Raw genomic sequence first — 14484 nt, 5'->3', positions numbered from 1 at the left:
CAATTCTTTTAATGTATGTAGAGAAGAGAAGACTGCAGATAAACATTTGCAACTTATGTAGGATGATTCATTTCATCTCTGTGTATCTTCTGAGGCCAGTCACTTCACTGGGTATATGTAAGGGTTTACAACTACTTTAATGCAGAGAATGCATTAAGGTAAAAAAAGTTTTCCCTTTAGAACTACTTTAAAATCTTATAATTTCTTACCTGGTTCTCGCTCTTCGTTCATATACAGCTTTTTCTTCTGATGCTTTAAATAACCTCTGTTGCTTTCTGAAAAAATAAAAACAACCATGACTTCACTATAAATCTGATGCCTATTTTAGCAAAACCCCAAAACAGGCAAATGAACAGTAGTCTGCAGTGCAGTTTTCAAAAACACCTAGAAAACAAAAACACCACTTATAAGAATTATAAAAACTTCATATTTGCTGAACTGCAATGTATATAGATTGTCAGAATTTACCCAAGCAATAAAGATACTAACCAATACCAAAGAAAATGAACAAAAAGATCTAATAAAAAAGTTAAAGAACTGGAGAAGAATGGCAAAATGTAAGTAATCAGTAATGATTTACAGAGATTTTTTTTTTTGTTGCAGTTGTTTTCAAAACCTGATGTAAACTATTTTTATGTATCCTACTATGTAGGGCACTTTCACACTAATGCAGTGCGGGTTTTCCCACATCATGGGAGCAGGGCAGTGTACCCCGCAGTTTTCGTGTGGGTTAGCTGCGCTTTGCCATAGACTTCTATTATGTCCTGCAGTTTTAATGTGCCATCTGAAAGTGCAACAAAAGCCCTGCAAGCAGAAATTTTGGTATGCTTTCAGATAGCACATCAAAACCACCAGAGTTTGAAGAGTTGACTCAGGTATACAAGGAGTCGTTTCAACTCTTATTGATGTAGCGTGTATGGCCCTGCATTTACAGGACCAGCCTGCTGTTATAGGCCTTCTTTGAGAGCTCCTGCAGCTGAAAAGACTTTTCCACTACACCCACTTGAGCTGTAGTTGTGATGGTCTATTACAAGCTTCTGAACTTGTTCCCCACATAGGACTGATGTTTGTACAAATGTCCAAGGAATAGCTGATTCAACTTCCCTTTGCAGGATGTAGTCTATGGCTCTTGACACTGTCATTAGGGGCTCCAGGCGGCCACATTAGACTCCCACTAGCTTGCAGGAGATCTGCGGAAAGGTTAGAGGAGCCTCATCCCTATTCCTCTTCTGCCTTAGCAGTGCATACTTGAGGACCCTCTAAGTCTAAATTCCACTCAGACATAAGTCCGGAAGCCAAACACCTGTTAACACATCTAGAAGAGCTTTGGCATGAAAGCGTACCACCATTTCTACAAGTACAGTTGTGTTCAAAATAATAGCAGTGTGTTGAAAAAAGTGAATAAAGCTCAAAATCCTTCTAATAGCTTTTATTTCTATACACACAAATGCATTGGGAACACTACACATTCTATTCCAAATCAAAACATGAAGAAAAATATATCAAATTAAAGAAAAGTGAATTTTAGACTGTTCAAAAAAATAGCAGTGTTTACATTCTGCTTTACAAACTCAAACATTCACTATATAAACTGAAAAATGTTTGAAGATTTTGCTTTTCTTTGAATCAATTAATATTTAGTTCTATAACCACTGTTTCTGAGAACTGCTGTACATCTGTGTTGCATGGAGTCAACCAACTTCTGGCACCTGTGAACAGGTATTCCAGCCCAGGATGATTGGACTACATTCCACAGTTCTTCTCTATTTCTTGGTTTTGCCTCAGAAACTGCATTTTTGATGTCACCTCACAAGTATTATTGGATTGGATTACCCCACAAGTATTATTACTATTGGATTAAGATCCGGGGATTGGGCTGGCCACTCCATAACGTCAATCTTGTTGGTCTGGAACCAAGATGTTGCATGTTTACTGGTGTGTTTGGGGTCATTGTCTTGTTGGAACACCCATTTCAAGGGCATTTCCTCTTCAGCATAAGGCAGCATGACCTCTTCAAGTATTCTGATATATTCAAACCAGGGTGGAAAAAAATCAATGATTTTTTAAAAAACAAAAATCTGATTTTTTTTATTTAAATCGGATTTTTTTAAATAAAATGCTTTTTGAGGAAAATATATTACCATCCAAAGGTTATTCCATCATGAAATAAAGATTAGTTTTTTAATTATGTAGAATAAGGCTGTATATGTTTAATTTTTTTGGTAAATAAATTCCATTAATCCATTCACAATGTCATGCTCTTCCAGAGGTTTTTGTAAGATTATTGGGCAGTTTCTCTGCCTACAAGGTATTATCACAGATGCTTGGTTTACTTTTGTAGTTTTCAAAACTGAATTTGACTCAGCGGAGATCACATGCCTCTTCTTCACAGCAAAAATGTTATAACATGAACAGAGTTAAGAAAAAGACCTTAATCCTAACTTCTACAAACCTATGAATACAGAATCAACCCCTTCAGTGCTAAATTTCAAGAAGTTCAGTGAATAGAATAGAAACAATATTTTTCTGATTGTTTGGAGTGGAATAGATCTGCACAAGAAGAAAATGAAACTAAGTGTGAGGAGGAAGGGGCTGAAAGTCTAAGTTTCTTAAAATATATATATATTTTGTTTAGCCAAATTAGTTAACAAACATGGATGTTTGTTTAAGCAAATAACATATGCTGTAATGTTATTGTTTCAGTTGAATAAATCTATTTAAATTGTTAGTATTAAGGTAATGATTATTTTTCTCCTTCATAAGTACAACAGAAAAGTTGTCCAAATATGAATGATTAACCTATTAAACTGGGGATAAAAAAACTAATATGAAAAGTTGTAATTCTAAAAATCTTCATCTACTTGCATATTAAGTTATACCAGCAAGAATTAGTCTTTATGTAGAAAACTATGATTTAAATCAAGCCTTACTGACTAGTGATTTAAATTGTGATTTAAATCAGTTTGATTTAAATCAAATCCACCCTGATTCAAACTGATCCATGATCCCTGGTATGCGATAAATAGGCCCAACACCGTAGTATGAGAAACATCCCCATATCATGATGCTTGTGCAACCATGCTTCACTGTCTTCACAGTGTACTGTGGCTTGAATTAAGTGTTTTGGGGTCGTCTGACAAACTGTCTCCAGCCACTAGACCCAAAAAGAACAATCTTAGTTTCATCAGTCCACAAAATGTTGCACCATTTCTCTTTAGGCCAGTCAATGTGCTCTTTGGCAAATTGTAACCTCTTCAGCACATGTCTTTTTTTCAACAGTGAGACTTTGCGGGGGCTTCTTGAAGATAGCTTGGCTTCACATAGGCGTCTTCTAATTGTAACAGTACTCACAGGTAACTTTAGACCTTCATTGATCTTCCTGGAGCTGATTGTTGGCTGAGTCCTTGCCATTTTGGCTATTCTTCTATCCATTCAAATGGTAGTTTTTCGCTTTCTTCCTTGTCTTTCAGGTTTTGGTTGCCATTTTAAAGCATTTGCGATCATTTTAGCTGAGTAGCCTATCATTTTCTGCACTTCTTTATATGTTTTCCCCTCTCCAATCAACTTTTTAATCAAGGTATGCTGTTCTTCTGAACAATGTCTGGAACGACCCATTTTCCTCAGAATTTCAGAGAGAAATGCACTGTAACCAGCATGTACAACATTTGCTGCCTTCCTTCCTTAAATAAGGGCAATAATTGCCACCTGTTTTTCAAAGAATGAATGACCTTACTAATAGAACTCCACACTGCTATTATTTTGAACATGCCCCTTTCAATTAGTGATTCAATTACACAGAATCAGCAGCATGCATGTCATGACTGTTGGGTCTGTTGGATTTCTATTACTCTACTACACCTGCTAGTAAATTATTTGCCATGTAGTAATATCATTTCTACCAAAAACAGTGATTGATCAGGTTAGTGATGTCTGACTGCTATTATTTTGAACACAACTGTAGGTCCCTAAATATTGGACCTCCGTGGCTTTTGGCTGATAATGAAACCCGATTTAGCTCACAGGCTAATTTCAAGGAGATTGCATCTATTTTCAGCTACCCCAAAGCATGTTTCCTGTGAAATTTTGCATAGCTGTGCCTTTAGACTACTTGGTTTCTCTGCATTCTGCTTTAGTAGGAGCTTGCCCGTGGGAATTATTCTCTACAACAGCATTCTCTTTCCTCCTCAGAGAAATTCTGAACCCTTGGATAATGATTTTCTGAGTTAGAGTCAGACTTTTCTCTTGAGGGACTCTTAGGTGACATTTCCACCCCCCCCCCCTTCCTTTTCCCATTTGGTGGCTAGTGGGGCACTTGAGGGCTTGCTCTCTTTGCATTTCCTCTCCTTCTCTTATTGACACTTGATCTTCCTTAGTCTCCCCCTAAGTACCCGGGAGTGTGGCCTAGAGGTGATCCCTATGAATCGAATGATCCCCAATATGCACTACTGTACATATCACAGTCTATTGTGTAAACATCAACAGAAACTGGATCTAGTACGGTTAGTACATCTCTTCACAAGAACCCTGGATGTATTTCTAATAGCACAAACAATAAATGGCTACCAATAATACTATATAAAAGGGGTATTGAATTGAAATTCACATGCTTGTTCTATGATTTAGATCCTTCACATCAGCGTCCTCAGTCCATTCCTTTACATCACAGCCCCCCTGCCCCCCCTCTATTAGAGGTTTGCAGTCCCTCCTTTATATTCGTGTCCTCAGACCCCCATTCACATCACAGTTCAGCCTTTATAGCACAGTCCCTCTTGCCATCATAGCCCCCCTTAAATAACAGTGTCCATTGCAATCAAAGCCCTCCTCACATCACAGTCCCCCTTTACAGTCAGTGTCTCCCTTGCAATCACAACCCCCCTCACAATCTCAGCCCCCCAAACACAGCAGGGCAGGAGATGCAGCATGTGTGCATGCAAGGCAGGCGCTGCCAAACTCTTCATGTTAACAAGTGGATGGTTGGTTGCTAGGACCACCTGGCATCCAAGCAACCCATCAACCTTTGTTAAAGTTGAAGTTTGGCAGCACGCACCCTCCATGCAGACCAGCTGCACATCCCATCCTGTCTTTCTGTGAGGCTGACTGCAGCAGCAGGGGCAGGTGGGCAAGGACACTGGAGAGGTAGTTCTACCCAGACTGCTAAGTGGTGCAGCCGCAGCCAGGACAAGACTGTCTCTTGGTCCGTGTTTGGACCTCAGTTTGTCAAATAGTGACTGTTGTAAAATGTTGATTCTGAGAGTGATCAGCTTGTCTGAGTGCCGATTCACTTATATGCAGATTGGATGTGGTTTGAACCGCATCCAATCCACATGACATGTGAAAAAACATTGCTTCCTATGGTGTCTGTTCACATATGTCCGATGCACTGGCAGTGTGGATTCAGTGCGGTTTGAAAAAGAGTCATGTACGATTTCCGAGTTCAGCAGCAGATTACAGGCTATTGACTTCTACCGCATATGTGTGAACAGGATAAAATCCTGAGCGAATTCTGTCCTGAACCTGATGTAAACCTGACATAAACCGCTGTACAACTACTGTATCAATTAGCTGTGAAACCTGAGATCAATCCACACCGCTCATGTGTGAATCTACTCTTAGAGATCAGTAAATTGGGCCAGGTGTTTAGTGCTTCTTCCTCTGGATCAACTACATGTGGAGAATCTTTTTTTTTTGTTGGACTGACTTGATAGACTTACATGCTGTAAGTGGCCCGGCTTACCATGGGATCACGGTTACCAATCACAGTGACCAAATGATAAAATGTAAACACAACTGTCATGAATGGTTTTCATTCATGACAATTTGCATACTACAGTCAGTGCCCGAGTTCCGAACATTCGAGTTCAGATCGACTCGTACTTACGAATGGAGGGAGAAACAGGAAGTGAGCAGAAAACTGCCTTTAGGAAGGGAAATTCAATGTAAGAGTGATCATGGAAAAAAATGTGTCTCTACTGAAGGTTTATCACCAAATCCTTGTTTCCACAACAACCCAAAATTTTCAAAATTCATTTGTCACAGGGACAGAAAGTGAGGTGAAATCTTCTGAACAGGGGCACAGACAGCAAAACAAATATTACAGGGGTGTTAACCCTTCCCTATGCTATCCAAAAAACTTAGAAATAATATTTTTGGCTGGAGCCACACTTAAAAAATGTCCCTGTTCCAACTTACATACAAATTTAACTTTAGAACAAACCTAGAGACCCTATCTTGTTCGTAACCCGGTGACCATTTGTACTGTGATCGTTCACAATGATCAGATAGCAGAGGGCCATTCACTGAAGCCCAGTACCATGTGACTGCTGTAGCCAATCACAGCATTCACAATAGAATGCAAGATGCCATAAATGATAGCCATTTGGGACAGTTAAAACAATAGCTGTTATGGTGATCATCACTATAACAAGCAATCACAGTGTAAAGAAAAAAATCCAGATCACCTCCTTATGGTGATACTGCACTACTCTTGTGACAGTATGTAAAAAATAAAAATAAATAATAATTACAATTTTTTTTTTTCAACATACTGTCATCAGTCAGTGTCCCTAATCACTGCCATCCCTGATTACGGTCATACCTTCCCCCTTAGCTCAGTCTGACTGCACTGAGTCTCTTTCCTGAAGATGTGCTACCACCCTTCCCTGGGATCTTCTGAGTGTGGCTGCTGGGTGACTCTGCTTTGCCCGGTGAGTGGCGTGTGTCCCTTGATGACTGTGTCCTTCCCTGAGCCTGGCTCCCCCCCCCCCCCACCTCTAACAGCTATGGTGCAGATCTTCTCAGACAGGAGGAGGGCAGGGCTGCTGGGTGTAGTAGTACGAGACAGTAATTGGGAGCTGTGGGGTTCCCAAACCCAAAATACCCCCCTTCCCACATTTCCCAGCTTTTGCTCTATAGCAGAATATTGAGGAGTGGTGCTTGTGAAGTCTATTGACAACCAGGATTGATGGACCGCTACCTCTCCATCCTAAACAATAACCCCCTTCCCACCATTCCACCCTCAACGATAACCCCCCTCCCTGCCTCTCCACCCTCAACAATAACACCCCTCTCCACCTCTCCACTCTCCCCATCTCTCCACCCTCAACAATAGCACCCCTCCCCATCTCTCCACCCTCAACAATAACACCCCTCCCCACCCTCCCCATCTTTCCACCCTGAACAATAGCCACCCTACACATCTCTACACCCTCAACAATAACACCCCTCCCCATCTCTCCACCCTCAATAACCACCCTCAACAATAGCCACCCTGCCCATCTCTCCACCCTCAACAATACCACCCCTCCCCATCTCTCCACCTTCGACAATAGCCACCCTACCCATCTCTCCACCCTCAACAATAACCCCTTTCCCTACCTCTCCACTCTCAACAATAACCCCCTTCCCAACCTTCAACAATAACCCCCTCCCCGACCTTCAACAATAACCCCCTCCCCATCTCTCCATCCTCAACAATAACCCCCCTGCACACCATCAATAACCCCTCTGCCTACCTCTCCACCCTAAACAATAACCCCCTCCCCACCCTAAACAATACCTCCCTGCCTCTCCACCCTCAACAGTGATCCTCCCCCACCTCTCCACCCTCAACAACCACCCCGTTCCCTGCTTCTCCACCCCATGGGGTCCTGTGTAATGATGGGGGTAGTATGGGGGAGGGGCCCTATGTAATTATGGAGGTAGTATGGGGGAGAGGGTCCTGTGTAATGTGTGATGGGGATCCTGTGAAATAATGGAAAGGGGGGGTTGTATAATGATAGGAAAGTACGGGAGAGGGATCCTGTGTAAAGGTGGGGTAGGGGGGACCTGTGTAATAATGGGGGCAATATGGGAAGGGGGTCCTGTCTAATGATGGGGGTGCGAAAGTGCATGGAGGGGCCCAGGAAAATGTTTGTCCATGTCTAATCAATATTAACCTCTTCACGCCTAAAGGGAAAACAAATCTTAATACCTAAGCACAATTTTGCAATGTTGACATGTGTTAGTAAAAACGTACATATCATCGCAACTAGTTTGTACATCCAGATGAATTATACCTTGTTTTTTTCAGGACAAATTGGGCTTTCATTTGGTGGTAAATGGTAATGGATATCTCCTGATTTTATTTTATCATCAAAAGGAAAACTGGCCCAAAATAGTAACAACAAAATTTTTTTTTAATAATTTAGCTGTTTGTTTCTTGTTACTACCATAACTAGAGATGAGCGAATTATTCAAAAATTCGGTTCGGCTGATTCGCCGAATTCGCCGAATAAATTCGCTTCGAGCCGAATATATTCGCTGCGAATTTAACTTATAAAAAGGGTGTTTCTAGGCTTCAGAGAGCCTTTATATTAGTGCAGAACACTGTACCTTTAATTTAAATGCCCTTGGAGTCTGCTGGGGAAGAGAAATAATACTGTCAGTCAGTATGACATGCAGATGAGTGCCGTCGATCTTAGAATCACCGCACACTTCACTCATTTGGGCAGTCACGGGGCCAAAACCAGAGTGTGGAGCCACAGTGTGGCGGTGGAGGCAGCAGCAATGGGAGGCCATACAGCACCCTATGACAAAATGGAACCCACCAGCAGTGTGAGGAGACCTGAAAGTGGCACATGGCAGAGTGTGGCGATGGAGACAGCAGCAATGGGAGGCAGTACAGGGACCATGACACACTCTGGACCTGGCAGCAGCATGAGGAGGCGGTACAGGGGCCCATGACAGATTACGGGCCTGGCAGCAGCATGAGGAGTCGGTACGGGGGCCCATGGCAGATTACGGGCCTGGCAGCAGCATGAGGAGGCGGTACAGGAGCCCATGGCAGAGTGGCGGAGCGTAAGCAGCTAAAATTGAAGGCCATACAGAGGCCTATGTTAAAAAGTCCCCCCAGCAGCAGCGTGGGGAGACGACTATCAAGAGTCCAATGGCAGAGTGGCGGAGCAGAAGCAGCTTCAATTGAAGGCCATACACAGGCCTAGGTTTAAAAGTCCCTCACAGTTAATTCCAATAACGAACTCTACTCCTCCGTGCAATCTACTTACGAGACCCTGGGCAGGTCTGGGTCCAATTTGTGGTAGAGACTGGTTTTGTTCAGCCATGCTTGAGCGAGTAATAACAGGTCCGTGCTGCCCTTTGGTGTCTGGCTTAATGCGCACAACACTGAACGTCCCAGCGTTTGTCAACGATTTGCCGTTAAGTGATGCAAACCCGCTGAACCACGTTCATGAGGAGCCGGTACAGGGGGCCATGAATCAGTATGGACCTGGCAGCAGCGTGAGCAGACGACAGAGGCACATGGCGCAGGGTGGCGGTGTAGGCAGCATTATTCTGAAGCCATACACAGGCCTAGGTTAAAAAGCGGAAGCCGTCAGCAGCGTGAGCAGACGACAGAGACACATGGCGCAGGGTGGCGGTGGATGCAGCAGTATTCGGAAGCCAAACACAGGCCTCGGTTAAAAAGCGGAAGCCGTCAGCAGCGTGAGCAGACGACAGAGGCACATGGCGCAGGGTGGCGGTGGAGGCAGCAGCAATGGAAGGCCATACAGCACCCTATCACAAAATGGAACCCACCAACAGTGTAAGGAGACCTGAAAGTGGCACATGGCAGAGTCTGGCGATGAAGTCAGCAGCAATGGGAGGCCGTACAGGGACCCATGACACACTCTGGACTGGCAGCAGCAAGAGGAGGCGGTACAGGGGCCCATGGCAGAGTGGCGAAGCGTAAGCAGCTTAAACTGAAGGCCATACAGAGGCCTATGTTAAAAAGTCCCCCCAGCAGCAGTGTGGGGAGACGACTATCAAGAGTCCAATGGCAGAGTGGCGGAGCAGAAGCAGCTTCAATTGAAGGCCATACACAGGCCTAGGTTAAAAAGTCCCCCCAGCAGCAGCGTGGGGAGACGACTATCAAGAGTCCAATGGCAGAGTGACGGAGCGGAAGCAGCTTCAATTGAAGGCCATACACAGGCCTAGGTTAAAAAGTCCCCCCAGCAGCAGTGTGGGGAGACGACTATCAAGAGTCCAATGGCTGAGTGGCGATCCGGGAAGTCAGCGTTGTGATTGCAGATGCAATGCAGAGATTCTATGAGGTGATGCCGTGGGTGCGAAGAAGATCATATACCGTCGTACTTCCATCCATAAGACGGAACAACCTGTGAACCGGGAGCTTTATTGCCCTGACCCGCTGAGCAGCTTCTGGGATACCCAAGAGGCCCATGGCAGAGTGGCGGAGCGTAAGCAGCTTCAATTAATGGCCATACAGAGGCCTATGTTAAAAAGTCCCCCCAGCAGCAGCGTGGGGAGACGACTATCAAGAGTCCAATGGCAGAGTGGCGGAGCGGAAGCAGCTTCAATTGAAGGCCATACACAGGCCTAGGTTAAAAAGTCCCCCCAGCAGCAGTGTGGGGAGACGACTATCAAGAGTCCAATGGCTGAGTGGCGATCCGGGAAGTCAGCGTTGTGATTGCAGATGCAATGCAGAGATTCTATGAGGTGATGCCGTGGGTGCGAAGAAGATCATATACCGTCGTACTTCCATCCATAAGACGGAACAACCTGCGAACCGGGAGCTTTATTGCCCTGACCCGCTGAGCAGCTTCTGGGATACCCAAGAGGCCCATGGCAGAGTGGCGGAGCGTAAGCAGCTTCAATTAAAGGCCATACAGAGGCCTAGGTTAGAAAGTCCCCCCAGCAGCAGCGTGGGGAGACGACTATCAAGAGTCCAATGGCTGAGTGGCGATCCGGGAAGTCAGCGTTGTGATTGCAGATGCAATGCAGAAATTTTATGAGGTAATGCCGTGGGTGCGAAGAAGATCATATACCGTCGTACTTCCATCCATAAGACGGAACAACCTGCGAACCGGGAGCTTTATTGCCCTGACCCGCTGAGCAGCTTCTGGGATACCCAAGAGTTTGGCTTCTGTGGGGAATATGGTTGAAAACTGAAACTTAAAGGCATGTTGACGGAAGGGCACCAGTGTCAGTGCTCCGGAGGGAATATAGCTTCAAAGCTGACACTTAAAGGTATATCGACGGTCAGAGACCACAGGAAGTGGAGCTTGCGTCTTAAATCGACTGAATGTGGCAGACGTGAAATGTCTACGGGCCGTATATGAAATGGGTTGTTCCTCTTTCTGGAATAAGTGTTGGAAATGGCCACTCTTTTTGGTGTGGCGTTTTGTCTATTTAATTCCGATAACGGACTCTACTCCTCCGTGCAATCTAGTTACGAGACCCTGGGCAGGTCTGGGTCCAATTTGTGGTAGAGACTGGTTTTGTTCAGCCATGCTTGAGCGAGTAATAACAGGTCCGTGCTGCCCTTTGGTGTCTGGCTTAATGCGCACAACACTGAACGTCCCAGCATTTGTCAACGATTTGCCGTTAAGTGATGCAAACCCGCTGAACCACGTTCATGAGGAGCCGGTACAGGGGGCCATGAATCAGTATGGACCTGGCAGCAGTGTGAGGAGACCCGAAAGTGGCACATGGCGCAGGGTGGCGGTGGAGGCAGCAGTATTCGGAAGACATACACAGGACTAGTTTAAAAAGCGGAAGCAGTCAGCAGCGTGAGCAGACGACAGAGGCACATGGCGCAGGGTGGCGGTGGAGGCAGCAGTATTCGGAAGCCATACACAGGCCTAGGTTAAAAAGCGGAAGCCGTCAGCAGCGTGAGCAGACGACAGAGGCACATGGCGCAGGGTGGCGGTGGAGGCAGCAGTATTCGGAAGCCATACACAGGCCTAGGTTTAAAACTGGAACCCAGCAGCGTGAGCAGACGACAAAGACGCACATGGCAGAGGATGGATCTGGCAGCAGTATGAGAAGGCGGTACAGGGGCCCGTGGCACAGTGTGGTGATGGGGGCTACAGCAACTGGATGCCAGAAAGTGGCCGATAGGGCTATATACTGCATGGAATTATAAAGTTGTAAAGACAGCGGCCTATAAGGCTATACACACTATAACAATCATGACTTGATTGACCATTGGCCTATAAGGCTATACACAGCATGAATATCATGACTTATTCTGAGAGTGGTTTGGAAGGCTATATACAAAAAGTAATTCATGAGCTGTCCGGACAGCGGACAATAAGTACATATATACAAATCAATTCATCAGCTGTCCATCCAGCGGCCTCTAAGGCGACAGATATACATAGCAATTCCCGAGGTGTTCAGGGAGCGGCCTGAACGGCTAGGTTATTACTAAATATATTTTTGTGGCCAAACATCGGCCTATAAATAGATGTCTACACAGTGACAAAAAATTATGTCGCCAGACAGCGGCCACTAAGGCGACAGATATACAAAGTAATTCCCGAGGTGTTCAGTGAGCGGCTTGAACGGCTAGGTTATTACTAAATATATCTTTCTGGCCAAACATCGGCCTATAAATAGATGTCTACACAGTGACAAAAAAGTAGGTCGCCTTACAGCGGCGTATCCTACAAATTGACATTATAAGAAATGGTTTAGACCAAAAAAAAAAAAAAAAAAAAAAAAACTTTGATGCGATGCTATACCTTAGTAGATTGTGGAAAGTCGACAAGTCAAGCGTAACTGTGTACATTACAGAAAATCTTAACAAGACAACCAAACATGTGGCCAAACCGTGACCGATACAACAAGTTAACAATGTAAGAAACAGGAGGGGGCCAAACCGAGGCCAATAAATAAACAGTCCACCTCATTGATGAGATGGACAACACGTGTCAAATAAATATTTAAAAAAATTGCTATTCCATCGGTCTGGAACTGGTCGACTATAAATAATTAAAAAGTTTAAATTCATGTGACAGTCGTCCAGCGACGTATAAATAATTTAAAAACACCAATTCATGAGGGGCCCGACCAGCAGAGTATAAGTCATTAAAAAGGTTCAATTCATGTGACGGTCGTCCAGCGAAGTATAAATAATTTAAAAACCCCAATTCATGAGGGGCCCGACCTGCAGAGTATAAGTCATTAAAAATGTGCAAAACATGAGTCGGCCGACCAGCAGCCTCTCAATAAAATAAATATACAAATGTATGGATCAGGTGGAGGTCTTCCATTTGTCCCTAATAACATGTTTGGGGCATGATTCATGGCGGATTTAGTCAGTTGTGTCAGGAACTGGTGGTTTGAAATCCAGACTAATCCACGCCTGATTCATTTTCACAAACGTGAGTCTCTCCACACTTTGGGTGGACAGTCGTGTCCTCCGCGGAGTTACAATACCTCCTGCCGCACTAAACACGCGCTCCGATGCCACGATACTGGCCGGGCATGACAGCCTTTCAAGGGCAAATTCAGCTACTTGGGGCCAAAGGTCAAGTTTCGTTGCCCAGTTGTCAAGGGGATTGTCTACCTCGGTTGGCAGGGTGCTGTCCAAGTAGGCCCAAGCCTGTTGTTTGAGGTCCTGCTCCAGGTCCACCTGATGCTGCTGCTGCTGCGGCTGGTTAGTAGTTTCCTCACTGCGCTGGTGAAGAAAGCTACTCATCATCGACTGCAGACTGAGGCAGCCGCTGCTGGTGGAGCTGCCACTGCTCCTACCACCCCACCCCTCCCCTGCTGCCATGGCAGCGGAACGCGAGCGCACAGGGCCCACAGTGTCTGAAGATGGACGTTGGCGCAGAAAGGCAGAGACCAACTGACTACATAGGTGGTTTTTATAGTACTTTATTTTGGCCTCCCTCTCAGCAGGTGTGAAAAAGGCCACCATTTTTGAACGGTAGCGAGGGTCCAACAAGGTGGACAGCCAAAAGTCATCCCTCTGTCTGATGGTTATTATTCGGCTGTCGCTACGCAAGCAACCGAGCATGCTATGGGCCATTTGTGCCAAGGAATGCGAGGGACTCCCTGCCTCCATCTCCACAGCATACTGCCACGGTGCGTCTGGGTCCTCTGTCTCCTCCTCCTCCTCTACCAGATGCTCCTCCACTCCTGTCCGCTGAGTGGAAAAACCACCCATTTCACTCAATAATTCCTGAGCACCAATGTCCTCCTCTACCTCCTCCTCTTCTTCCTGTCCTGCCCCCACAGGGGTCATGTGGCGTTGAGATCTGTGCGCCACGTCTACCGCACCCTGACCAGCCATTGTTAACAGCATTTGTTCCAGGACGTGCAACAGAGGAATGACGTCGTTCATCCCATAGTCCTGCCGACTCACGAATAGCGTGGCCTCCTCAAAGGGCCTGAGCAAGCGGCAGGTGTCACGCATGAGCTGCCAATGGCTGACATCTAAGTTACACAGGGGAGTACCTTTATCCGCTTGTAACATCAGGAAATCGGTGATGGCCTTTCGCTGTTCGTAAAGGCGGTCTAACATATGTAGGGTTGAATTCCACCTTGTTGCAACGTCGCAGATCAGGCGATGCTGTGGAATTCCGTTCTGCCGCTGCAGCTCAAGGAGGGTGTGCTTTGCGGTGTAGGAATGTCTGAAATGCATGCAAAGTTTACGTGACATTTTAAGGATGTCTTGCAGTGGGATGGTGGATTTTAGGAACC

General features: G+C 45.3%; 1 protein-coding gene across 1 annotated transcript in view; it reads right to left on the bottom strand.

Moving 5' to 3' along the window:
* The window catches only part of CEBPZ (CCAAT enhancer binding protein zeta), a 119909-nt gene that overhangs the window by 46016 nt on the left and 59409 nt on the right, over positions 1 to 14484 (bottom strand). Inside the window, exon 8 of the mRNA XM_089668542.1 lies at positions 210 to 271. Coding sequence (XP_089524668.1) covers positions 210 to 271 — 62 coding nt within the window. The remainder of the gene's footprint in view (positions 1 to 209; positions 272 to 14484) is intronic.

The sequence above is a fragment of the Staurois parvus genome, unplaced genomic scaffold (assembly GCF_062004578.1).
Source record: "Staurois parvus isolate SC_StPar_1 unplaced genomic scaffold, SC_StPar_1.0 ptg000059l, whole genome shotgun sequence".
Taxonomy (NCBI): domain Eukaryota; kingdom Metazoa; phylum Chordata; class Amphibia; order Anura; family Ranidae; genus Staurois; species Staurois parvus.
The sequence above is the reverse complement of the archived record's forward strand: the minus strand, read 5'-3'. Positions and strand labels throughout refer to the sequence as shown.